The 25,936-nt window shown below is 41.0% G+C and overlaps 1 protein-coding gene across 6 annotated transcripts in view; it reads left to right on the top strand.

Annotated features, from left to right (window-relative positions):
• The window catches only part of SPIDR (scaffold protein involved in DNA repair), a 480,323-nt gene that overhangs the window by 438,228 nt on the left and 16,159 nt on the right, over positions 1-25,936 (top strand). For all 6 annotated transcript variants that reach the window (XM_087447711.1, XM_087447713.1, XM_087447710.1 and 3 more), the window contains exons 12-16: positions 9,551-9,638; positions 10,581-10,724; positions 10,818-10,877; positions 17,142-17,352; positions 18,055-18,207. In XM_087447711.1, coding sequence (XP_087303837.1) covers positions 9,551-9,638; positions 10,581-10,724; positions 10,818-10,877; positions 17,142-17,352; positions 18,055-18,207 — 656 coding nt within the window. The remainder of the gene's footprint in view (positions 1-9,550; positions 9,639-10,580; positions 10,725-10,817; positions 10,878-17,141; positions 17,353-18,054; positions 18,208-25,936) is intronic.

Raw genomic sequence — 25,936 nt, forward strand, 5'->3', positions numbered from 1 at the left:
GTGCTATGTGAACCTATTTCTTGAAGGAAATTAAGATCTTTTTTCCATTATTTGTTCACAAGACTATACGGAACACAAAAAGTATTTGAAATTTTATATTTCCAGCCTTAGCAAAAAATTAGGTAATAAGAGAAAAGTTTGAATCTCTCGATAGTGTTCTGCCACTTTTTTTACTCATCAAAACAACCAGTCCAATTGGTAAAACCAGGCATTTAACTTCAAGCAAATGCACACAGGATGATGAGGGGTGGATTTTTTTTCTCTAGGGGCCATACTGCTTTGCAGTTTTTGTAGTCCTAGCCTGCCCTCTCTTTGAGTGTAGTTTCATCATTAGGGGGGTGTGTGAGAGAGAGAGAGAGAGAGAAGGGGAGAGAAAGAGAGAAGAAATGAAAGAAAGTTTAAAGGAAATTGAGGGAAGATTGCAATGTGAATTTGACCTTTTAATGCAGCCTTGCTGTCTCCATCCAGCTTTTCTGATGTCCTGTCACTGTTGGCACATCTGTCACACTCTCCACATGCTCTTCATTGTACTCACTGCCCTGATGGCCTCTCAGAGTTATTTTCTATGTCAGAGCTGTTTAAAGATGGAAGTTAAGTGGTAGATTTTGATAAGGTGCTTTAAAAGTAAGTGAACTAGCCAGCACAATAAGGCAAGAAAAGGCAAAAAGATCAGAAAGGAGGAAATAAAACTGTCCCTATTTGGGGCCGGCCCGGTGGCGCAAGCGGTTAAGTGCGCGCGCTCCACTTCGGCGGCCCAGGGTTCACAGGTTCAGATCCCAGGTGTGCACCGACACACCACTTGTCATGCCATGCTGTGGCAGCGTCCCATATAAAGTAGAGGAAGATGGGCACGGATGTTAGCCCAGGGCCAATCTTCCTCAGCAAAAAAAAAATGAGGAGGATTGGCATCGGATGTTAGCTCAGGGCTGATCTTCCTCACAAAAAAAAAAAAAAGGAAAAAAAAATTGTCCCTATTCACCAATGACATGATGGTCTATGTCAGAAATCCCAAGGAATCTACCAAAAAAAAACCCTCCTGGGACTGGCCCCATGGCCTAGTGGTTAAGTTCAGCACGCTGCACTTCAACTGCCCAGGTTCGGTTCCCGGGCGCAGACCTATACCACTCGTCAGTGACCATGCTGTGGTGGTGACCCACATACAAAATAGAGGAAGATTGGCAACAGATGCTAGTTCAGAGCGAAACTTCCTCAGCAAAAACAAAAAACCTCCTAGAACTAATAAGTAAGTTCAGCAAAGTTGCAGCATACAAGATTAACATAACAAAAATCAATCACATTTCTTATAGTAGCAAGAAACCTTTGGAAACCAAAATTAAAAACAGCATTTACAGTTGCCCGCCCCAAAAAATATTTAGGTATAAATCTAAAAACATGTCAGGACTTGTATACTGCAAACTAGAAAATGCTGATTAAAGAAATCAGAGAAGATCTAAATAAGTGGAGAGGTATGCCATGTTCATGGATTGGAAGATTAACAATGTAAAGATGCCAGTTTTCCCCGAAAGGATGTATCAGCTTAATGCAATGTCCATTAAAATCCCAGCAAAAATTTTTGTAGATACAGACTGGCACATTCTAAAATTTATGTGGAAATGCAAAGGCACTAGAATAGGTAAAACAATTTTGAAAAAGAACAAACTGAGAGGAATCAATGTACCCAATTTCATAACTTATGATATGGCTACAAGAGACTATGACAGTGATGGAGGGATAGACACTGATCATTGAAGAGAAGAGAGAACCTGGAAATTGACCCATGGAAGTATAGCTAAGTGATTTTGACCAAGGTGCAAATAAAGCAATTCAATGGAGGAAGGATAGTCTTTTCAACAAATTGGACATTCATACGGAAAAAGTTAATCTCAACCTAAATCTTATACCTCAAAGTGTACCTTAGGTTTAAATATAAAACATAAAACTATAAAATTTTTAGGAAAAAACCTTTGAGACCTAGGAGTGGGTGAAGAGTTCTGAGACATAACACCAAAATCATGATCCATAAAAGGAAAAATCAGTAAGCTGGACTTCATCAGAATTAAAAACTTTTACTCTACAAAGGATCCTGTTAAGAGAATGAAAAGACGAGCTGTGAGAGAAAAAACAGACAGAAAATATTTGCAAACCTCTTATCTCAGAATATATAAAGAACTCTCAAAACTCAATAGTAAACACACACACACAAGAAGTCCAGTTAGAAAATGGGCAAAGGACATGAAGAGACATTTCCCAAAGAGGATATATGCATGGCAAATAAACACATGAAAAGATGTTCGACGTCACTAGCCCTTAGGAAAAAGCAAATCAAGACCATGATGACATATCTCTACACTCCCATTAGAACAACTAAAATAGAAAATAGTGACAACATCAAATGCTACAAGGATGTGAAGTAACTGTCTCTCATATGTTGCTGCTGGGAATGTAAAATGGTGTAGCCACCCTGGAATATAGTTGGCAGTTCCTATAAAAAAATTGAACATAACTTCCCATAGCAATTGCACTCCTGGACATTTATCCAGAGAATTGAAAATATGCATTCACACAAAAACCTGTACACAATTGTTCATAGCAGCTTTATTGGTAATAACCAAAAACTGGAAACAACCAAAATGTCCCTCAAAAGGTGAATGACTAAACAAACTGTGGTCCATCCATACCATGGAATACTACTCAGCAATAAAGAGGAACAGACTGTTGATACATATAACAACTTGGGTGGATCTCAAGGCCATCACGCTGAATGAAAAAAGCCAGTCTCAACATGTCATGTACTATGTGATTCCATTTACGTTAACATTCTCAAAATGAGAAAATTATAGAGATGGAAAACAGAACAGTGGTTGCTAGAGGTTTGGGATGGTGGTGGTAGTGGTGAAAACTATAAAGAAGAAGCATGAGGGAGATCCTTGAGGTGATGGAATAGTTCTGTATCTTGACTGTGGTGGTTACAGGAATCTACGTCTATGATGAAATGGCATAGCACACATAATACCAATGTCCTGTATTTATACAAGAAAGTGGGGGAAGAGTACACAAGGTCACTCTGTACTATCTTTGCAACCTTCTATGAATCTATAATTATTTCAAAATCAGTTTTTTAATCAAATGAATTAATGATTAAATGGTATAAAAAACAGAGTAATAGTTAAATGTGAATAAATGATATTACTTCTCTAGGAGTTTTTTTGAACATACAAATGGCAACCTAGTAATACCAATAATTGCAATAGCAGTTGCCATTTATGCGACACTCAGGCATAAAAGACACATTCTCTTTGGAAACAAGTGTGAGGCCCCATGGCTGGAGGATCACAGCTGGGCTCAGACCAGGCCTGGTGTGACTAAAGAGGATGCTTTTTCCACTATATGACACTTCTCTCCACTGGTTGTCACTGTTTTAGCGTTTTCAAAATAGATTGTAAAAGTAATACATGTTCTTGTTAAAACTTCAAAGAGTCCAAAAGGCATAAAATAGAAATTGAATGTAGAGAAAAACACTACTAAGAGTTTTTTACAAGTCCTTCCTAGATATAAGGTTTTATGTTTCCAAATTTTAAAAAACTTATATGTTTAACTTAAAAGCAAAATTGGATTTATGACCCTCATACATTGTTGGGAATGTAAAATAGTGCAGCACTGTGGAAAACAGTTTGGCAGTTCCTCAAAAAGTTAAACACAGGGCTGGCCCCGTGGCTTAGTGGTTAAGTGTGCACGCTCTGCTGCTGGCGGCCTGGGTTCGGATCCCGGGCGTGCACCGACGCACCGCTTCTCCGGCCATGCTGAGGCCGCGTCCCACATACAGCAACTAGAAGGATGTGCAGCTATGACATACAACTATCTACTGGGGGTTTGGGGGAAAAATTAATAAATAAATAAAATTATTAAAAAAAAAAAAAAGTTAAACACAGAATTACCACAGGACCCAGTAATTCCACTCCTAGATTATCTACCCAAGAGTATTGAAAACATATGTCCACACAAAAACTTGTACACACATATTCATAGCAGCAGTGTTCATTACAGCTGAGAAGTGGAAACAACCCAAATGTCCATCAACTGATAAATAGATAAATAAAATGTCATTTATCCTTACCATGGAATATTATTCAGCCATAAAAAGAAATGAAGTACTGATACGTGCTTCAATTGGATGAACCTTAAAAACATACTAGGTGAAAGAAACCAGACCCAAAAGACCACATATATTATTCCTTTTATATAAAATGTCTAGAAGAGGTAAATCCATAAAAACAGAAAGTAGATTCACAGTTGCCAGGGGCTGGAGGGAATGAGAGTGACTGCTTAATGGACACAGCAGGAGGTGTATCTAGAATATATTGGGGGTGATAGAAATGTTCTGAAGTTAGATAGCAGTGAAGGCTGCACAACTCTGTGAATACGCTAAAAACCAGTGCACTCACTATACACTTTAAAAGGGTGAATTTTTTGGTATGTCAATTATTTCAAATTTAAAAAATGGATTCAGGGCCGGCCCCGTGGCTTAGTGGTTAAGTGCGCGCTCCACTGCTGGCGGCCCAGGTTCGGATCCTGGGCGCGCACCGACGCGCTGCTTCTACAGCCATGCTGAGGCCGCGTCCCACATACGGCGACTGGAAGGATGTGCAGCTATGGCATACAGCTATCTACTGGGGCTTTGGGGGGAAAAATAAATGAATAAAATTATTTAAAAAAAAATGGATTCATACCTTCTGTATCCCTGTGGTACAGTAAAGATCTGGGTGTTCATATTGCATCACATCTTGTGCAGAAGGGAGTATAACTCTTCTCATGAACTATCAGCAACTCCTAGAGACTCCAGTCAAAACGCTAGATACTCATTTTTCACAGTAAAATATACATAAAATTTACAATTTTAAACATTTTAAGTGTACAGTATGGTAAATATAATTTTAATACGTGCATACCTTCTTATCTTCCCATTTAAAATGTACATCTGTTACTGTAAATAAAAATATAGCTATAGAAAAATACAGCTATAGAAGCTTTCCGATTTCCTGAGATGTGAGCTTAAGAGAGTTTGTTGGGAGGCCGGCCCTGTGGCTTAGCGGTTAAGTGCGTGCGCTCCGCTACTGGCAGCCCGGGTTCGGATCCTGGGTGCACACGGATACACCACTTCTCCAGCCATGCTGAGGCGGCGTCCCACATACAGCAACTAGAAGGATGTGCAGCTATGACATACAACTATCTACTGGGGCTTTGGGGGAAAAAAAAGAAAAAGGAGGAGGATTGGCAATAGATGTTAGCTCAGAGCCAGTCTTCCTCATCACAAAGAGGAGGGTTAGCATGGATGTTACCTCAGGGCTGATCTTCCTCACAAAAAAAAAAAAAAAGAAAGTTTGTTGGGCTCAGCCAGTTCCTACTGTGCAGTGTGCCTCCTGCCTCTAAAAGCAGCCACATGTTCTTCAGCTGATTCTTTCAAGCCCTTGTGCCCAGAGCTCCCAAAGTGGGTGCCCAGAGGAGACCTCTCGGGCAGTCTCTGATGTCCACGCATGCACCCATGCTGTCCGTCCTCCTCCACGTGTGACTGCACCAGCTTCCAGGGTCTCCTGCACTCTTCCTGTTCTTCAGATGCATCTGATGTTTAGATGACGGCTTAAAGCATGACGTAAAGTCATGACTAAATGTGGTGTGAAACATAGTTTTCCCTTCAGTGATTATTAACTTCACCTACTGAACCTAAGCTATCTTGAATCTGCTGTCAGAGAGCTTCTGACTACTGCAAAACCCATCAAGTTAATAACTAGGTAGGAAAATGATAACTTTGTCCAGCTTCCTTTCTGTCTGCTCCATTTTCCAAATGCAGACATAATAATTAAATAATTTTCTATTAATTATCTGTGAATTTTTATTGTCACAGTATAATGACCCAAATTTTGGGGAGATTCATTTTATGCAATCTGTAAATTAAAATATATCCCAAGAAATTCATTCTGGCAAAACAAAGTTTTCAGATTTTTTATCATGTTGTAAACATAGTGACTTAATCTGTATGTCCTTTTTTTTCTCTATTTTAATTAAACATTTATTTGTTTTATTTTTAAAACTTTTTTAATGAAAAGACAAACTTTTGGTGGCCTCTACCCTGTCAGACAGCTTGTTTGTTGTTTTAAACATATTTTAAAGGATTAGCAGACATTTTGTCCTGTCCAAAACACCCGTAAGACATTTGGTCTATAAGACATTTGGTCTATAAGACATTTGGCTCCCGCCACAAGGTCCTTGACATTTGGTCTTGTCCAAAATGGCCATGAGCATATTTGGTCCATGCCATATTGTTTTGGACAGGACCAAATATCAAGGACCTTTTGGCTTGGACCCAATGTCTCCACAGATGTTTTGAAAAGGACCGAATATGACCAGTTTTCAAGGACCTTTTGGTGTGGACCAAATGTCCTGCAAGGTTTTAAAGGTAAGACTTTTTAAAAAGAATGAGTTTCTGTGTAATAAAATGAAACCATATGCAAAAATGAATAGTAAGCAATGGCTTATAGTGGGAAGAACGATACACTTTCACTGTGCTGAAAGTTAGCTTCAGCACAAAGTTTGGCCCAGAGGCTGGAGTCATTTAAATGAGTGCCCAAGACGAAGGCTCTAGTTCACAAAGCAACAACAACCATTTAAACCATATCTATTTTTAAAAACAGTAGAGAAGCTGATTTTTTATGAGACTAAGCATTTTATTTAATGCATGGACATCCTTGACCTAAGAATCTGCATTAAAATATAAATGTGTAATCTGTCCAAACTTTTAAAATTAGCCATTAGCATTCACTAAGTAAGTAAACATCATTGAATTCAAATAAAACTTTTCTAAGGCTGTGTCCGTAGTCTAGCATTTCTCAAAGAAAATTCCAAGGGAATATTGGTTCCTTGGGATATTAATAGTGATTATACCAAAAAACGTTTTATAGTTATAAACTGAAGAAACTTCAGTTTGTCCAGTTTTACAGGTGTCTTTTACACAGCGTTCTCAAGAGTCTGCCACTTGAGTGGCAGATATGCCACCCGTGGCAACTCTGAGTGCAGAACTCTGTCTTCATTGAGTATTATGGGACTCCACAAAACAGAAACTCAAAAAATTTAGGAAAATTGATAAGCATTCTGTTATTATCTGGAAAGGGTTTGTTTATTTTTCTATTCTGTACAAAGAAGATAATTTTTTTTACACATTTTTCATCATACTCTTAATTTTACTCTGTTCCTTCACAAAGTAAGTCTGGGGTTAAAATCCTGTCTTCAACTGGGAAATTTTTCAGCAAAAAACAGCATAGAAGTTAATAGCCTAAACACTGATGGTATGAATAATTACAAGAATATTCGATGGCTAACATTTACTGAGTACTTATTCTGAGCATAGAGACCCTAGTAGGTGCTGTCCATGCATTACTTCTTTTACTCCTTGCAATAACACCAACAGCGAGGTACTGATTTCTTCCCGTTTTAAAGAAGGGGAAATGGAAGGTCCAAGAATTAAGTGACTTTCTTAAGATTTCACAGTGTATAAAAGGCAGAACTAGAGCTCACACAGGTCTGACTCAAAGGCCCATACTGTACTCCCTCCCTGTCAAACAAGAGGCTTGAGTAGAGTCTTAGCTTTGTCTTGGAAATGCAGTCAGATCTAAGGCGAGAGCCTGGGGCATATTTATTGGTTTAAAAAATTACTGTTTGCCTTCCAACATTGCATTTCTCCAGACTGCAGAGAGAAAATGAGGGTATCAAATATGGCAGGTCTGATGTCTATAATGAAGTATGTAGGTGTTTGTGATAGTGTGTGTCAGTTATTCATTCACCAGGTCTTTTGACCACCTCTTCTGGGCTGGGCACCTCTCTGTGGCAGTGGAGACGCAGCGGGGACCGGATCAGTGCCTACCCCTTGGGAAGCTTACATCAGACAGCGAGAGGACAGGAGTGGAACATGAGTCAGGTGCTGTGCTCAGTGGAAAGAAGTGAGCCACGGCGCAGGCGAGCACGTGGGCACATAGCGAGCAGCTGTAAGCAGCATGTTCTAGGAGAGCCTCTTGGGGAAGTTGACATTTGAAGAGGCCTGGAGCAAGTGGACAGTCTCCGGGGAAGAGAGGCGCAGCAGGCCTACCCAGCTCTTTAGTATCAGGAGAAGGGCAGCAAGAGGTCAAATGGGCTAACCTGAACCTTCCCAGGATAGCTCTTCCTGACCTCACCCAGCCCTGGGTCCCCCAGCCCTGTGCTGTCACACACACACAGCTGCTGCAGAGCACTTCTCAAAAATAATCGGGGAGGGAGAGAGTGAATTTTCACTGGGCAGTTCTTTTTTAGCATATGATTTCCGCCTTTGGTTATTGTTGTGCTAGATTTTGACCCAGAACTTGATATTGACTCTTGGTGTTTGCAGTAGGCCATACACTGTATGGGGTGTTTCCATTGTAATTGGTGTGAGGAGCCAAAAGGAGATGGGGAAACGCTTTGTGTCTTGTTCTAGTATGATGCTAAGACCTTCATTTTCAGGTTCTGCGTTTTTTGGTTTTGTTAACTGCTAGATCCCTACAGTGCTTGCTATGAACTATTGAAAGAAATAAGAATATGTAACATTAATTAAGGCCACAAGCTTTTAAAAAAGTAAACAATATATTATATATTAACATTGTTGAAACTTAAAGCAAAATCTAAGAAACCTTTGTGATATATTTTCTTTTTTTTCTTTTTGTAACTAAAGCAGGATTATTTTTTATTGTGGTAAATGTACAGACAAGTGGCATTAAGTGCATTCACATTGTTGTGCAACCATCACCCCCATCTATCTCCAGAACTTTCTCATCTTCCCAAACTGAAACTCCATATCCATTAAACACTAAGTACCTGTTGCCGCTCCCCCAGCCCCTGGCACCACCCTTCTCCTTTCTGGAGAGTTTGACTGCTCTAGGGCCTCATATAAGTGGAATCATATAGTATTTGTTCTTTTGTATCTGGCTATATTCTTTACTTTAGATAACTTATTGATCATTTTTCTTATTATATGAGTAACACACATATCTGTTTTGGAAAAATATAGGCAATACGTATAAGCCAAAGGAAGAAAGTAAATATCACCTCCAAGCTCCACTCAGATAACCACCAAAAACGTTTTTATATCTTTCAGTCTTCTTTTCCTTTGGTCTATTATATGTAGGTGCATGCACAGACATATACATAGAGACATTATAATTTGTCACCTGCTTTTCACTTAGCAAGGTATCATAAACATCTTTCTATGTCCTTAAATATTTTCTATGTAACCATTTCAAAGATTGTATAATATTTCATTGTACAGATGTAGCATAATTTAATTAACAATCTTCTTCTTCTTGTGCAGTCAGGTTTGAAGGTTTGTTTGTCTGTTTTCCCATCTGAGTCACCACTCATCCCAAATGGTGGCTCCTTGGGATTAGGGATGGTGTCAGTTAAGCAGATCTACATATGACCAGCTCATTGACCAGGTACTTAATAAGTGATGTTTAATGATGAATACCTTTGACAGCATCTTCTCTTTTTCCAGGACAGCAGGGCTTTTCAGTTTGATTGACATCATGTGGCCTCCAGTGATACCTCTGAAAGCACCTGGCCACAGGCAAGCCTGTGAAGAGGTAAGCCCAGCATCTGAAGAGCTCCCTTGACTGGCCTGCTCTGTGCCAGGTGCTGAGCCAGGTGCCACCCCTGCAGTCCCAGGTCCAGTGAGTATGAGCCAGGACAGAGATTCAGACTCATTTGTCTCCCTCCGAAGTCCAAGCTTTGGCTGCTTTTTCTGCTTTGTTACGCTACATTCTTCTTGAAGTTAATTTACGGTGACGTTTTTAAACCACAGTCATTGCATGCCATTGCAACAATGAGAGCCTTAGCCTCGTACTAAACAAGACACAGTGTGTCTTCCCCACCACCTTTCAGGCACTGGTAGAACCAACATTCGTTTACCAATTAGAGCAGAAATTCACATAACCTAATAAATAAAATCCGTGGATGTTCATGTAACCACCAGGTTAGCCAGGAATTTTCATTTTCCTGACTCATCAAATTGTTTCTGGTAGTTGCTCACAGGTAGCAAAATTGACTGATTAAAAGGTGTCCCCTCCTCTCCATCCCTGAGCCTTAGCAAGCAGGCTGGCCAGCGGCTGCTTTGAGCCATAGCTCCCAAGGCTGCACACTGGGGCCGTCTCGTGTATGTCGTAGCTGACTTCTGAGAAGAGATCTAAGACTGTGATTGTGTGCTGTGCTAGACTAGCAAAATGGTGGTCAAAGATGCCCATTTCTAGATTATTTAATAGGAAGAAGTTTCTAAATGGTGTTTTCAGTATACTCTGAAGAATAAATCTCCAAAATGAAAGCTTGAATGGGTAATAAATTCAAAAGTACAAAAGTTTTTATACTTGGTCCCAGAGATAAACAATATAATCCATTTCTTTATATAGCCTTCCAGAGATATAGTATGCATCTATGAGTAAATATGTATATATTTAAGAGTAGATTTTAACAGTGTATTCGAGTCATTTAATAGTAAATTCACATTCCACCTTTGCCTTTGTTTTAAACAGGTAAAAACTCATCTGCCTCCTCCTAGCTTCTGTTACATCCTCACTGCTCATCCAAATCTGGGACAAATTGATATAATTGAAGAAGACCCCATTTCTAAGCTTTACCAGCCTCCAATTCCTCGCTCCTTAAGAGGAATTCTCCAGGTAACGTCTTTGTTTCTAAAAAGGTCTTCAATTCCTTTTGCTGTATTTGTGTGCTTTGTGTGATGTAACTTATCTTTTTCAATGCCTTTCCAGACTGATGATCTCAGTACCCGTTGCAGTTTCTATGCCAGAGTGATTTATCAAAGACCACAGGTAATCTCTCTCTCTGTCTCTCTTTCTCATAAGGTGTTTTAATGTATAAGGTGTTATCAAGTTTATTAAAGGATAATCTCTGAGAAATTAATGGAGTACCAAAATAGAAAAGCATTTTTAAAGTCCAGTTATGTGTGCCCCATGCTGAAACGATAATAAATCCATTCCTTGTGCAGGTGTGGACTGCCAGCCACTGTGTTAAGTACTGGGGTCTAAAACAGCCCAGGCATAACCCTGCCCCAAAAGATTCCTAGCCCAGAAATATGTTCCTTAGGCACGTTAAAGAAAGGAAAAAGAAGCTGAAACCTTGTTTAGGGGGTGAGAGTGGGAATCTCAGGACTGAGCTCGGCTACTCCTCAGAGCTCTTGAGCAGTTCTGAGAGCCTGCAACACTGGGAAGAAACTCTGGGGTCCCTGCGAGGCTTTGGGTAGTTCTAGGGAGCAGCAGCCTAGAGAAGCGTGTTGTTTGCTTCCTTGCCACTCAGCAGATCAGCTAGGAGTAGACAAGGGAAAGAGATGTTCTTGGCAAGCTGAACACGTGTCATAAGTTCTGCAAGAAACTTCTGCTGGACCTTAACTCAGAGGAACATCCATGTAAATCACAGTCACCTGAGAGTTATATAGAACATACTGTTCTTCAATCCTGACACAGGAAAACCTTTTCTCTGTTCACCTTTTAGTCATTTGACAGCTAATTAGTGTCTCTCCTGAGGAATAAGTGAGTGATTGACATTAGTCACTCAACAGAGCTCCCTGTGAGCCATCCCAGCATCTGGCTCAACAGGCAGGAGGACGGGCCCCCAGGGAGCACAAGATCTGGGCACCTGATGTCTCTCTTACTTTTCAAGTCTGAGGCAAACCAAAGGCTGACTGTGTGCTCCTCTGCCCATCGTCTGCAGGACACTCAGTGTGTTGACACGCTTGACACCTGGCACATCTTATTATTCTAAAGTATATTCCAGGTTGTGGGGCTGTGACATCAGGCAGTGGTTCACTATGCAGCTGCCCTTTACGCTGCCGGTGGAATGCTGTCCTCAGGGGCGCAAACAGCAATCTTGCGGCTGTGATACCGCATACTCCTGCCCACAGTCCTCCAGCCAAGACAGGAGGTGGAGAATAAAGAAAGCGGGTGTCACATGCTCACAGCGTAGCCAGGCCTCAACCATCTGCCCCAGTGGGAGGGGAGCCCTCAGGCAGAGAAGGACAAACTGCAGGTTGTCTGCCTCTCTGGGTGAAGGAGCCCTGCCTCAGGGCTGGCTGAAAACACTGATCCCCTCCTGTCCGGAGTTTTCTGCGAAGAAACAGGCTTCTATCAGTGCAGGTGCAGCCTGCCAGTGAGCATGGCTTTCAGTGAGTATGTGTATTGGGATTGGTGGTACTTAGGAAGTAGCCAAGGACCCAGAACCCAGTTGAACAGATTCCTCAATTCACTAAAATTCTTTATATCTCCTGTATTCTGCTTTTGTGGGAAAGAGAATCACCAGAAACCAACTTCCTTGGAGAGGAATTGAAATAAGCTAAGTCCTGGGGCTACTCTGTGGCTAAGCCAATTGCCTACACATTCTACAGTGATGGTTGACTTTTAGAGTGGCACCATGAGTCAGTGTAAGAACCTGAGTTATCAGAAAAAGATTCAGTTGTATTTCCATTATACTAATGACTAAGTCATGAAAGTGAAAGAGAGAGATTTTTTTTGTATTTAACTTCTATTTTGAATAAAATTATTCAAAATTTTTAGACTCAGTAGATTGTGAAGAAATGTATAGGGAGGTCCTGTGCACCCTCCCGCATATCAACATCCCATACCCACAGTAACCACACTACAATACCAAAAGCAAGAAACTGACATTGGCACAGTCCGTAGCTGATTCAGATCTCACCAGTCATATATATGAGCACTTGTGTGTGTGTGTACCTCTATGCAATCTTGTCACGTGTGTAGTCGTGTATAACTTCCACCACAATCAATATACTCAACTGTACCACAGATTCCCTCATGTTCCCCTTTATAGCCACACCCATCTCCTTCCCCATCCCTAACCCTTGGCAAGCACTAATCTGTTGTCATCATTAAATTATGTTATTTTATGATGGTTACATAAATAGAACCATGAAGTATATATCGGTATTAGTTTCCTAGGTCTGCCATGCAAAGTACCACAAACTAGATTGCTTAAAACAATGAAAACTTGTTGTCTCACACTTCTGGAGGCTAGACATCTGCCATCAGTGTTGGCAGGGCCATGCTTCCCCTGACAGCTCTAGGGGAGAATCCTTTCTTTCCTCTTCCAGCTGCTGGTGTTTGCCAGCAATCCTTGGCCCTCCTTGGCTTGTAGATGCGTCACTCCGGTCACATGACTGTCTTCACCCTGTGTGTCTTCACGTGGTCTTTCCTCTGTGTCTGCCTGTCTCCAAATTTCCCCTTTTTATAAGAATACCAGTCATATTGGATTAGGGCCCACCTGTAATGATTTCATCTTAACTTGGATAAATTTGTAAAGACCCTATTTCCAAATATGGTCACATTCTGAGTAACTGGAGTTAGGAGTTCAATAGATCTTTTTGAAGGGGTACAGTTTAACCTATAACAATTCCTTTTGAGATTGGCTTATTTCAATTAACGTAATTCTTTAGAGATTCATCCAGAGAACTAATGATGTTCATCTTTTCGTGGTTTATTTGCCATCTGTATCTCCTCTTTGGTGAAATGTCTGTACATGTCTTTTGCTCATTTTCTGATTGAACTGTTGTTTGTTTACTGTTGAGTTTTAAAAGTTCTTTATATATTCTATACACAAAGCCTTTGTCAGATAATGTGATTTGCAGATATTTCTCAGGGTCTGCAATTTTTCTTTTCATCCTTTTAACAGGTTTTTTTGCAGAGCAAAAGTTTTTAACTTTTATGTGATCAAATTTATCAACTTTTCCTCTTATGGATTATGCTTTTGTTGTCAAGTCCAAGACAAGCCAAGTCTCTCTGCCTCATCCCAGGTCCCAAAATTTATCTTTTATGTTTTTTTCTAGAAGATTTATAATCTTACATTTGAGTCCACAATGCATTTTGAGTTGGTTTTTTTATAAGGTGTGTGGTTTTGGTCAAGGTTCATTTTTTTGCCTATGGATGTCCAGTCATTCCAGCATTATTTGTTGTTAGGCTATCCTTCATCCATTGAACTGCTTTCACAACTTCATCTAAAATTAATTGGGCATATTTGTGTGGAAGAGATCTTTTTGTTGTTGTTGTTGAGGAAGATTAGCCCTGGGCTAACATTTGTTGCCAGTCCTCCTCTTTTTGCTGAGAAGATTGGCCCTAGGCTAACATCCGTGCCCATCTTCCTCTACTTTATATGGGACGCCGCCACAGCATGGCTTGACAAGCGGTACATCAGTGTGCACCCGGGATCCGAACCTGCAAACCCCGGGCCGTTGCAGCAGAGCGCGAGCACTTAACCACTACGCCACCAGGCTGGGCCCTGAAGAGATCTATTTTTAATAAAATTTTAGCAATAAGATTGCTAGTACTGCTTTGAATCAGTTGGGTTTTTGTATCTTTTTATAGAGGATTTTATTATTAGTGACTTTGTTCATAACCCCAGTGGTGAAAATAATTTGATAGTTAATTTCAAAGGAAATTAGATCATTTTGGTTTATCAGGAGATTTAAAAAGAGACAATAAGCCAAATCCAGGGTATTTACAAAGAACATCTAAAATCTTTGAAGACTGTCAGAAGAACTTCCAACCTCAGATAATCTTTTAGAAATCTTTGTTTTTCCTGAGATGTCTGCCATTTTTTAAAATGCAATTTTTCCCATTGTTCCCAAAAAATTCCTTTATAACTCCAAGGTCCAATACAGAGTCATGTATTGCACTTAGCTGCCATGTCTCTCTCATCTTCAGATGAAACATTTCTTCATCTTTTCTTTTATGATCTTGACATTTTTGAAGAATAGACACCATTTATTAATTAATAACTATGAAACAAGTATTTTGTGGGAAGATACACTGAGACTGTATAAATATCCTATTTCTTATCAAACTTTTACCCAGTTGTTTTAACATCCATATGATTCTTGCCTGAATTATTACTCTGATGGTGGCCAAATGGAAATTTTCTGATTCCAGCACTTCTTCTACATGTATTTGTTGGCATTGGGCTATAATTAGGAGCTTTTCATTTCCATGATTTATTTATGTTTTCACTAATTTATATCAGTATGGACCAATGGATTCAGTTTTTATTCAATGGGTTGTAATCTGTTACTATCATTTATTTTGATGCTCACATTTTCCCAGATTCAAGCTGGCTCCTGTGTCCTTTAGACATGTTTCCATCATTCTTTGAGTACTTTCTGACACAATAAGATGTTTCAGATTCATCTTGTGTTTTCTCTGCTCTGGAATCAGCCATCTCTTAAAGGAGCCCTGGTTGATTTTAATAGAGAATGGCATTTGGAAGCCAACATCTGCGTACTAGGTGGGCTCTTTGCTACTTGAATTTCATTGCTTCTAGGCCCTCTCAGTGGACAGAGCAAGAAAATTTATGTGTGTCTACTTATGCACACATACACATAAATCCATATCTATTTCTTTCTTTCTGTCTTTCTATCTATCTCTATCTAAAATCATGATTTTACACCAATACCTCCAACTGTAGACCATTACCACAGAATTGACTCTAGGTTTCCCCATTTCCACATTTATAACTCCCTTATCCAACAGTGAGAAACCTGGCTTTCATTTCCCTCAGTATAACTTACTCTAACTTCCTGTATGCAGTCAACCTCCCAACCATGTGAGCTGCCTCCTCTGTCCCAACCCACAGCTCCTGACCATGCAAGTCGCCTTCTCTGCCCAGTCCTGTCAACCAGCCATGTGGAATCCTCAACCTGACCACGCCATTCACACCAGCAACACCAACTGAACCTCAAGCCAGCCAGGTTCTCAACAGCCCAGCTCTAATGACCACGAGGGTCATCCTAGCGAAATCCTTGGCCCCATTCGCATCTACTGAATCCTAAACCTTGACCAACGGGAAGGGCAGAATGCCATTTTAATGATCTTTAAAATGCATTACAACTTTTGCAGATTAAAAAAAAATGAAAAAAATTATAATAGAAGAAGAAAGGAAAAAAGGAGAAAAATAAAAACTATTGCAGATACAATTATTTGATACCTGCTTTGTACCAAGGCCTTGTGCAAAGCCTGAGGGCCAGTAAGATATATTACTGTCTTAGGTTGGGCTGCTATAACAGACTACCATAGACTGGGTGGCTTAAACAGCAAACATTTATTTCTCACAGTTCTGGAGGCTGGAGGTCTGAGATCAAAAGTGTCAGCATGGTCGGGTTCTTGGTGAGGGCCGTCCTCTTGGTTCACAAAGGGACATCTCGTATCCTCACAATGTGGAGAGCAGAGAGAGGAAGGAAGCTCGCCTGCTCATGTCTCTTCTTTTTTTTTTTTTTTTTTTTTTTTTTTGTGAGAAAGACCAGCCCTCAGCTAACATCTGTGCCAATCCTCCTCCTTTTTGCTGAGGAAGACCGGCCCTGGGCTAACATCCGTGCCCATCTTCCTCCACTTTACATGAGACGCCACCACAGCATGGCCTGACAAGCAGTGCATCAGTGCACGCCCGGGATCCAAACCCGGGCCACCAGCAGCAGAGCACGCGCACTTAACCGCTACACCACGGGGCCGGCCCCTCATGTCTTTTCCTATAAGGGCACTAATCCCATCATGAGGGCTCTACCCTCGTGACCTAATTACCTCCCAGAGGCCCCCTCCCGTTATCATTACACTAGAGGTTAGGACTTCAACATATGAATTTGAGGGAGAGACAAACATTCAGTTCATAACCCTCAGGAAGCTTACATCTAGCAGGAGAGAAGAATGTGTATGTACTAAATATAAAACAATATGATAGTTAACATTCTAGGTATATGAACACAGGATCAGAAAGAAAAGAACAATGAGTGTTTCCTGAGGGGACAAGCAGAGGAGTGCCAGGGCAGGGTGGATTGTATCCCAGCAGAGGAGCCCATGAGACAGGTACAAGGTTGAGGCCCACAGGGCACAGCCGTGTCGGTGGGGCTAGTGACCAAGACGTGCAAAGTCGATTGTATATTTAAAAATATTTGTTGAAATGATATCTAAAATTGTTAGCATTAATAATAGTCATCTATTTTTAGTCATTTATTTTTAAAAAATAATTTTGGGTATAAGAATAGCTATTAAGTTAACGGTCTTTACTCTGTCTTTGAATTGTAGCTAAACAGTTTGCTTCTTCGGGAGCAAAGGGAGATTTGGCTGATGGTGACTGATGTCACCCTGCAAGTGCAGGATGAGAATAACTCTGGCCTCCCCAAAACCGTACCGGTCTGTGTGGCCTCCTCGTGTGTACTGGACCCAGAAGTCCTGGAAGCGCTCACCGAGGCCGCCCCCCACAGCTTCCTCTTCAGGGACACCGTCCGAGACCAGGGTATGCTTTTTCTCGACAGCTGTGATCCAGTGGTGACTGAGAGATGCCATAAAACGGCTTGTAGCTTCTGGATGCCTCTCTCTTGCTCTGGAGCTGCTGGACCCTTCACGAAGCACAGTGTGGACATGGCATGTGGAGTGGAAGAGGCCCATGGTACCAGATTCGGTCTTTCACTCACCCCTGCCACGGCCATGTAGACAGAACCAGAACCCCCTGCAGTGCTGACACATCCTATGAGAGATGCTATTGACCACTCGAGAACTGTGTCTTGGTGACATGCTTTCTAGGTGCAGAAGCCATCTGAAGCCATTGCCTGAAACATCATTTTTTCAAACAAACAAAAAGCTAGACTATTCTGAACATTAGATCAATAAATATTAGATCAGTCAGCCCTTTTTTTTCCAGGAATCAAACTAGAATCTTGCCTAAACTGTGTATTTTTAAAATTTTATTTAGGTATAATTTGCATACCACAAAATTCACCTTTCTGAATTGAATTTGAATCTAATATTTGTGTGCTTTTCCAGCTTAGCACACTGGGGGCTTTTGGGCTTCCTTTCTGCACAGTGCATGTGTCGCTGGACACAAAGGAATGGCCCCACTGCTGTGCCCCTCAGCGCACGCTACTCAGGAGTGGTTCCTAGCAGGAGAACTCACTTTTTTCTTCAGTGCTTCAGTAATCTGAAGTGTCTTTGTTGGCAGGTCGGATTGTTTGTGTTGAACGAACTGTCCTCTTGCTTCAAAAGCCCCCTTTGGGTGTGGCCTCTGGTGCTCGCTCCTGTGAGTTGACTGGCCCTGTGACGCTCGATGAACTGGATTCTGTCACTCAGGTCAACTCCATTTGCAGTGTTCAAGGTTGGTAGTCAATCTTGTTGGAAATGGTATTTATATTTTCTTGAGTATCATACTTATTTTACATTCATTTACTAATTAACTCACTTATGCAACAAGTATTTGTTGAGTGCCTGACATGTTCCAGGGATACATAAGGAACATTGGATACCTAAGGAACAAAATCAGAAGAGGTGCACCAGCCCTGATGTCCTAGCAGTTAAAGTTTGGCATGCTCTGCTTCGGCGGCCCAGGTTCGGTTCCTGGTCATGGAACCACACTACTCATCTGTCAGTAGCCATGCGGTGGCAGCGGCGCACACAGAAGAACTAGAAGGCCTTACAACTAGGATATACACCATGCTTGGGGCTTTGGGGAGGGGAAAAAAAAAGAGAGCGGAAGATTGGCAACAGATATTAGCTCAGGGTGAATCTTTCCCAGCAAAAAAAAAATCAGAAGAGGTGCTTGCCTCTCAGACTTATGGTCTGTATACAAAGACATCAGTCAGATATGCAAAAGGCAGATATAGACCTGCAGCATCTGAGTGCTCCAAGTGCCTGTCACCAGGACCTCACCTTGTCAGGGTTGTCATGGAAGTCTCCCTAAGGACAGGAGCCTTGAGCCGAGATCTGAAGGGTAGGAGGGAGCTAATTAGGTGAAGGGTTAGAGGCAGGAAGAATGTCTGGTGGGAAGAGAACAAGACTTATAAAGGCTGCTGACAGGACAGAGTGGGTAAGCACTAGAGCCTGGAAGGAGACAGAAAGGCAGCTGTATAGAGGGTGACCTGAGACAAGGCCGGAGGGGCCAGCCGTGCCAGCGAGTGGGCCCTGTCAGGAGTGCGCTCTGTCATCTCACCAGAGAGACACGTGGTCCAATTTCCATCTCTGCAAAGCAGAGCGGAGGGGCCGGAGCCTTGGGGTTAGCCAGTGGGATGGCAGGCACCGGTCTAAAGGAGTGAGCCGGTGAGGTGGAGAAGCCAACCCAGGAGTGGACTTAGTTAGGAGGGAAATTGACAGATTGGGTAATGAATGCGGTGCAGAGGAAGGCATCCATGGAGGGTGGAATGTATGTGCACGCTCTAAGATCTGGTATAGATGGTGAGGCCATGGTGGTGCTCTTCAATGAAGTAGGATGTGGTAGAAGGGCCAGCTTTGAGGGAGCAATCTCAGTGCTGTCTTGGAGAGCTTAGGTGTTTTTGATACATCTGAGAAGGAGATGTTTCAGTAGCTGTTTGAATATATGAGTCTGGAGCTGAAAATAGCGTTAATACTATCTTTTTTAATTTCATAAAATTTTTTAATGATAAAAGTACATATGTTACATAGAGGCATATCTGTGTCTGTGTCCATTGGAACTAGTGAAAGAGGAGTAAAAAGAAAGGTAGCTCTCTCCTCCTGGGCACCCCCTGCTAGACTACGTGTACACAGGAGCACACACGCCTGCCCCTTCAGAGGGATGTGTGTGCCTTTGCAGACAGGAGGATTTGCTTCGTGTGACTCTGTCACGGGCTTTCCTCACTTAGTTCTCTAGCAGAGACGTCCATCCACGCAGGTAGATAGGACCTAACTCGAGAGTCTCTTGTGCGAGTAAACTGCCCCTCCACAGATGGGCATCCAAGATGCCCTCTCTCTTTGCAGGTATAAACAAGGCTGAAATAAGCACCCTTCCCTGCGTCAACCCCTGCTGATTTCCCTACAGGAGGATTTCAGGGTCTTAGGGTTCATGTGTTTTTTAACCAAATTTATTGAGATATAACGTACATACTCTACAATTCACTTATTTATAATGTTCTTGTATATTCCCAGAGTCGTGCAACCATCACTATAATCTAATTCTAGAACACTGTCTTCATGCCCATTATCAATCACTCACCATTATACTCTGCTCTTTCCCATACCTCCCCACACCCTGATCTTAGGAAAGCACTGATCTACTTTTTGTCTCTATAGATTTTCCTTTTCTGGATATTTCACATACATGGAATCATACATTATGTGATTTTGTGCCTTCACTTAGCATAATGTTTTCAAAGTCATCCATGATGTAGCATGTATCAGCACTTCATTTCCTTTTATGACTGAATATTTCTTTTTATGGATGTATCACATTTTGTGTATCCATTCATCAGTTGATGGACGTTGGAGTGTTTCTGCTTTTTGGCTATTGTAAATAGTGCTGCTATGACTATTTGTGGACAAGTTTTTGTTTGAACACCTGTTTTCAAATTTAGGATATGTATGCAGGAATGGAATTGCTGGGTCATATGCTAGTTAAACATAAACACTGTGTTTAACCTTTTTGAAGAAATGCCAAAATGTTTTCCAAAGTGGCCACACTAAGGGTTTCTATATCTTTAATGTTAAAAGATATTGCTAAATTAATTTCCAGAAACTGTACAAAAATTCACACTTCCAAAAGTAATGTCTGAGAGGGCCTGTTTCCTTTACCCTTGCCCACCACTAGATTCCTGAATCTTTTTATGATTTTTATGAACAGCAAAAAAACTACGGCCTCATTGCTTCATTCACATCCCCTTGTCTCTCATGAGACTGAACTCTGTTCATTGTTGAGGCCTTTTGGATTTTCTGTTCTTTGCATCTCCTTTTAGGGTTAGTACCGAACAAAACTCAAGTTGTGATTTGCTGGAGAGAAGTGAGTGAAGAAAGCAGAGTCTAACAAGTCACCTGTTGTCTGGGTCCTCCGTTTTCTCATCTGTAAGACAGGAATAACAGAGTCAACCTCAAAGCATTGTTGAGGAGGAAATAAGATGACGCACATGAGCTTTGGGGGCTTGGAGCGCTCACAGACTAGTGGAGAAGATAGACATCTTGATGCTTCCATTGCCACAGACTGGGAAGGGAGAGACAACTGGCCGAGGGCTGGAGGGCTAGAGCCAGTGATGGCAGTGGTGGGTGGCCTTGGGAGTGTCAGGATTTGTCAGGCAGAGTTGGCGAAGGCCTTCCAGATGGGTGGAAGGGCGTGTGGGAAATCACACAGGTGCCCAGAGCAGTCGTAAAAGCTTCATGTGGTGGAGGAGAGGCAGGGCCGGCATGGGACGGGGCTGGTCTTGTCTTGTTCTGCTTTCCCTGGTCACACTAAGGACTTTATGTGATCAGATTTTTGTCTTACCTGAAGTAGTTCTGTCAATACCACAGATAGACTAGGGTGCAAAGCAGGGAGAGGTTGTTGGCAGGAAGATGCACTGTGAGGGTAAGGGAGGGCGAGGTCTGCTGAGGCTGAATGGACTGCGAGGGTGTTTGTGAGTAGGCGTGCTGCGGCTTCTCCAAGCACAGCTGCGCAGTGCCCCTGGTGGACAGGCAGTGAGGACAGAGTACGTGGTGCAGACCAGCACAGATGCACCGTGCACGTGTCCTCAAAATCTTCTCCACAGCCTGCTGCTGGAGCGTGCCTGTCTTCAGTGCCTCTATAGAGACTTCCCTTCCACCTTCATTCTCCTCGTCGGTTGCTACCTGTTCTCCTCCATCCCCTTCACCTCCCTCAGAGCCCAGGATTGGTCCAGCCAATCCACGGGCCCCCCCGTGGTGGCCTCTGTCCTGCATCTGAAAGTCCCTGCCAGAACCACACACTGCTTAGGCTGTACGGGACCCTGTTACTCTAAGACTGTAAGTAAAGGATCGCCACAGCCTAGAGCACCATTTTATAAGAAAATATGCCCCTGAAGAGCTGGTTTCTGAAGGAGGGTTTGGAATCTAACCATTCCTAACTACAGCCACTGAGTGCCACAGAGATGCAGAAAGAGGAAACTGTAGAGGTACTTGTGAGGAGAGAGAGGACCTGATTTTTCTAGTTTCTGAAGAACCTTCTCATATATATTTTTTTTTCCTAGAAAGTTCTTCTTTTTTAGCTATAAAAAGTAATTAAATCTGAAAAGGAATGACACCCAGTTCTTTATATTTGTGTAAATTAATTTTGTATAATTTCTGTATTAAAAATATGCCAGCATATCTATTTACAAGGAGATTTTGAAAAAGGGTACAGACTATTACTTTGGCATCCCACGTTTCCCAATGTAATTTTTAACAGATATTTTGTAATTTCACTTCATTCCCAATGTGAGATGTATTCCAAATGCATATATATATATTTTTTATTGATGTTTTAATGGTTTTTAACATTGTGAAATTTTGGGTTGTACGTTTTTGTTTGTCCATCACCACATATATGACTCCCTTCACCCCTTGTGCCCACCCTCCACCCCCACTGCCCCTGGTAACCACAGTACAGTTTTCTCTGTCCATGTGTCTGTTTATATTCCACATATGAGTGAGAACATACATTGTTTGTCTTTCTCTTTCTGGCTTATTTCACTTAACATAATACGCTCCAGGCCCATCCATGTTGTTGCAAATGGGACGATTTTGTCTTTTTTTATGGCTGAGTAGTATTCCGTGGTGTATATATACCACATTTTCTTAATCCAATCGTCAGTCGAGGGACACTTAGGTTGCTTCCACTTCTTGGCTATGGTGAATAATGCTGCAGTGAACATAGGGGTGCATAAGCCTCTTTGGATTGTTGATTTCAGGTTCATTGGATAGATTCCCAGTAGTGGGATGGCTGGGTCATAGGGCATCTCTATTTTTAATTCTTTGAGGAATCTCCATAACGTTTTCCATAGAGGCTGCACCAGTTTGCATTCCCACCAGCTGTGTATGAGGGTTCCTGTTTCTCCACATCCTCTCCAACACTTGTTGTTTTTTGTCTTGGTGATTATAGCCATTCTAACGGGCATGAGGTGATATCTTAGTGTTGTTTTGATTTGCATTTCCCTGATGATTAGTGATGTTGACCATCTTTTCATGTGCCTGTTGGCCATCTGTATATCTTCCTTGGAGAAGTCTCTGTTCATTTCCTCTGCCCATTTTTTGATCAGGTTGTTTGTTTTTTTGTTGTTCAGTTGTGTGAGTTCTTTATATATTATGGAGACCAACCCCTTGTCAGATGTATGTTTTGCAAATATTCTCTCTCAGCTGGTGGGTTGTCTGTTCGTATTGATTCTGGTTTCGTTTGTCTTATAGAAGCTCTTTAATCTGATAAAGTCCCACTTGTTTATTTTTTCTTTAGTTTCCCTAGTCTGGGTAGGCATGTCATCCGAAAAGATTGCTTTATGACCAATGTCAAATAGTGTGTTGCCTCTATTTTCTTCTATGAGTTTTATAATTTCAGGTCTCACCTTCAGGTCTTTGATCCATTTTGAATTAATTTTTGTGAATGGCGATAGCAGATGGTCCACTTTCATTCTTTTTCATGTGGCTGTCCAGTTTTCCCAACACCATTTATTGAAGAGACTTTCCTTTCTCCATTGTATGTTCTTAGCACCTTTGTCGAAAATTAGCTGTCCGTATATGTGTGGTTTTATTTCTGGGCTTTCAATTCTGTTCCATTGATCTGTGTGTCTGTTTTTGTACCAGTACCATGCTGTTTTGATTACTATTGCTTTGTAGTATGTTTTGAAGTCAGGGATTGTGATGCCTCCAGCTTTGTTCTTCTTTCTGAGGATTCCTTTAGCTATTTGGGGTCTTTTGTTGCCCCATATGAATTTTAGTATTCTTTTTTCTATTTCCGTGAAGAATGTCATTGGGATTCTGATTGGGATTGCATTGAATCTGTAGATTGCTTTAGGTAATATAGACATTTTAACTATGTTTATTCTTCCAATCCACGTGCATGGGATATCTTTCCATTTCTTTATGTCATCATGGATTTCTTTCAATAATGTCTTGTAGTTCTCATTGTATAGGTCCTTCACCTCCTTGGTAAGATTTATTCCTAGGTATTTTATTCTTTTTGATGCAATTGTAAATGGTATTATCTTTTTGAGCTCTCTTTCTGTTAGTTCATTATTAGCATACAGAAATGCAACTGATTTTTTGTAGATTGATTTTGTACCCTGCAACTTTGCTGTAGTTGTTGATTATTTCTAATAGTTTTCCAACAGATTCTTTAGGGTTTTCTATATATAAAATCATGTCATCTGCAAATAGTGAGAGTTTCACTTCTTCGTTACCTATTTGGATTCCTTTTATTCCTTTTTCTTGCCTAATTGCTCTGGCCAAAACCTCCAGTACTGTGTTGAACAGGAGTGGTGAGATTGGGCAGCCCTGCCTTGTTCCTGTTCTCAGAGGAATGGCTTTCAGTCTTTCCCCGCTGAGTATGATGTTGGCTGTGGGTTTGTCATAAATAGCCTTTATTATGTTGAGGTACTTTCCTTCTATTCCCATTTTGTTGAGAGTTTTTATCATAAATGGATGTTGTATCTTGTCAAATGCCTTCTCTGCGTCTATTGAGATGACCATGTGGTTTTTATTCTTTGTTTTGTTGATGTGATGTATCACGTTGATTGATTTGCGGATGTTGAACCATCCTTGCATCCCTGGTATAAATCCCACTTGATCATGGTGTATGATCTTTTTAATGTATTGTTGTATTCGGTTTGCCAATATTTTGTTGAGGATTTTTGCATCTATGTTCATCAGCGATATTGGCCTGTAATTTTCTTTCTTTGTATTGTCTTTGTCTGGCTTTGGTATCAGGGTGATGTTGGCCTCGTGGAATGATTTAGGAAGTGTTCCATCTTCCTCTATTTTTTGGAAGAGTTTGAGAAGGATGTGTATTAAATCTTTGAATGTTTGGTAAAATTCACCAGAGAAGCCATTTGGTCCTGGACTTTTATTTTTTGGGAGGTTTTTGATTACTATTTCAATCTCTTTATTTGTGATTGGTCTATTCAGATTGTCCATTTCTTCTTGGTTCAGTTTTGGAGGTTGTATGAGTCTAAGAATTTATCCCTTTCTTCTAGCCACTGAGTGCCACAGAGATGCAGACAGAGGAAACTGTAGAGGTACTTGTGAGGAGAGAGAGGACCTGATTTTTCTAGTTTCTGAAGAACCTTCTCATATTTTTTTAAAAAATAATTTATAGATGAGGTTCACAAAATATAAAATTAACCATTTTAAAGTGAGCAACTCGGGGGCATTTAGTCCATTCACAATGTTGTGCAGCCACCTCCTATTTTATATTTTATCTTTTGACATCTCAATAGCTTGAAAACAAAGTGGCGTTCTATTTTTTAATAATAGCTTAATTGAGGTGTAATTCACATACCATGAAATTCACTCCTTTAAAGTGTACAAATCAGTGGTTTCTAGTGTATCCACACAGTTCTGCAACTATCCCCACTAACTAGTTCCAGAATATTTTCATCATCCCAAAAAGAAACCCCATGTCCATTAGCAGTTACTCCCCGCTCCACCCACAGCCCCTGGCAGCCACTATTCTACTTTCTGTCTCTACAGATTGACCTGTTCTGGACATTTCATATGAATGAAACCATGTAATATGTGTTCTTTTTTTTCTGGCTGCTTTCACTTAGCAGAATGTTTTCAAGATTCATCCATGTTGTGACATTTATCAGTACTTCTTTTTATGGCTGAATATTCCATTGTATGGATATACTACATTTTATTTATCCATTCATCAGCTGATGTTCATATTTTTATATTATGAATAATGCTGCTACGAATATTCATATACAGCCTTTTGAGTGGACATATTTTTCCTGTTCTTTTGGATATATTCCTATTATTTTTATATAGTTTTCATGTTGACCATCATTATAAATAGACAGAGGTGCAACAGTAACAGTAGGAAGAATCTGTAATACCTCCGTGCTTGGAGAAAGGCATCTATAGAAAGTAACTCCATCCAAAGAGACAGAACTGTGGGACTGAAG

The sequence above is a fragment of the Ceratotherium simum genome, chromosome 23 (assembly GCF_057802395.1).
Source record: "Ceratotherium simum simum isolate JZ-2026a chromosome 23, ASM5780239v1, whole genome shotgun sequence".
In the NCBI taxonomy this organism is placed as follows: domain Eukaryota; kingdom Metazoa; phylum Chordata; class Mammalia; order Perissodactyla; family Rhinocerotidae; genus Ceratotherium; species Ceratotherium simum.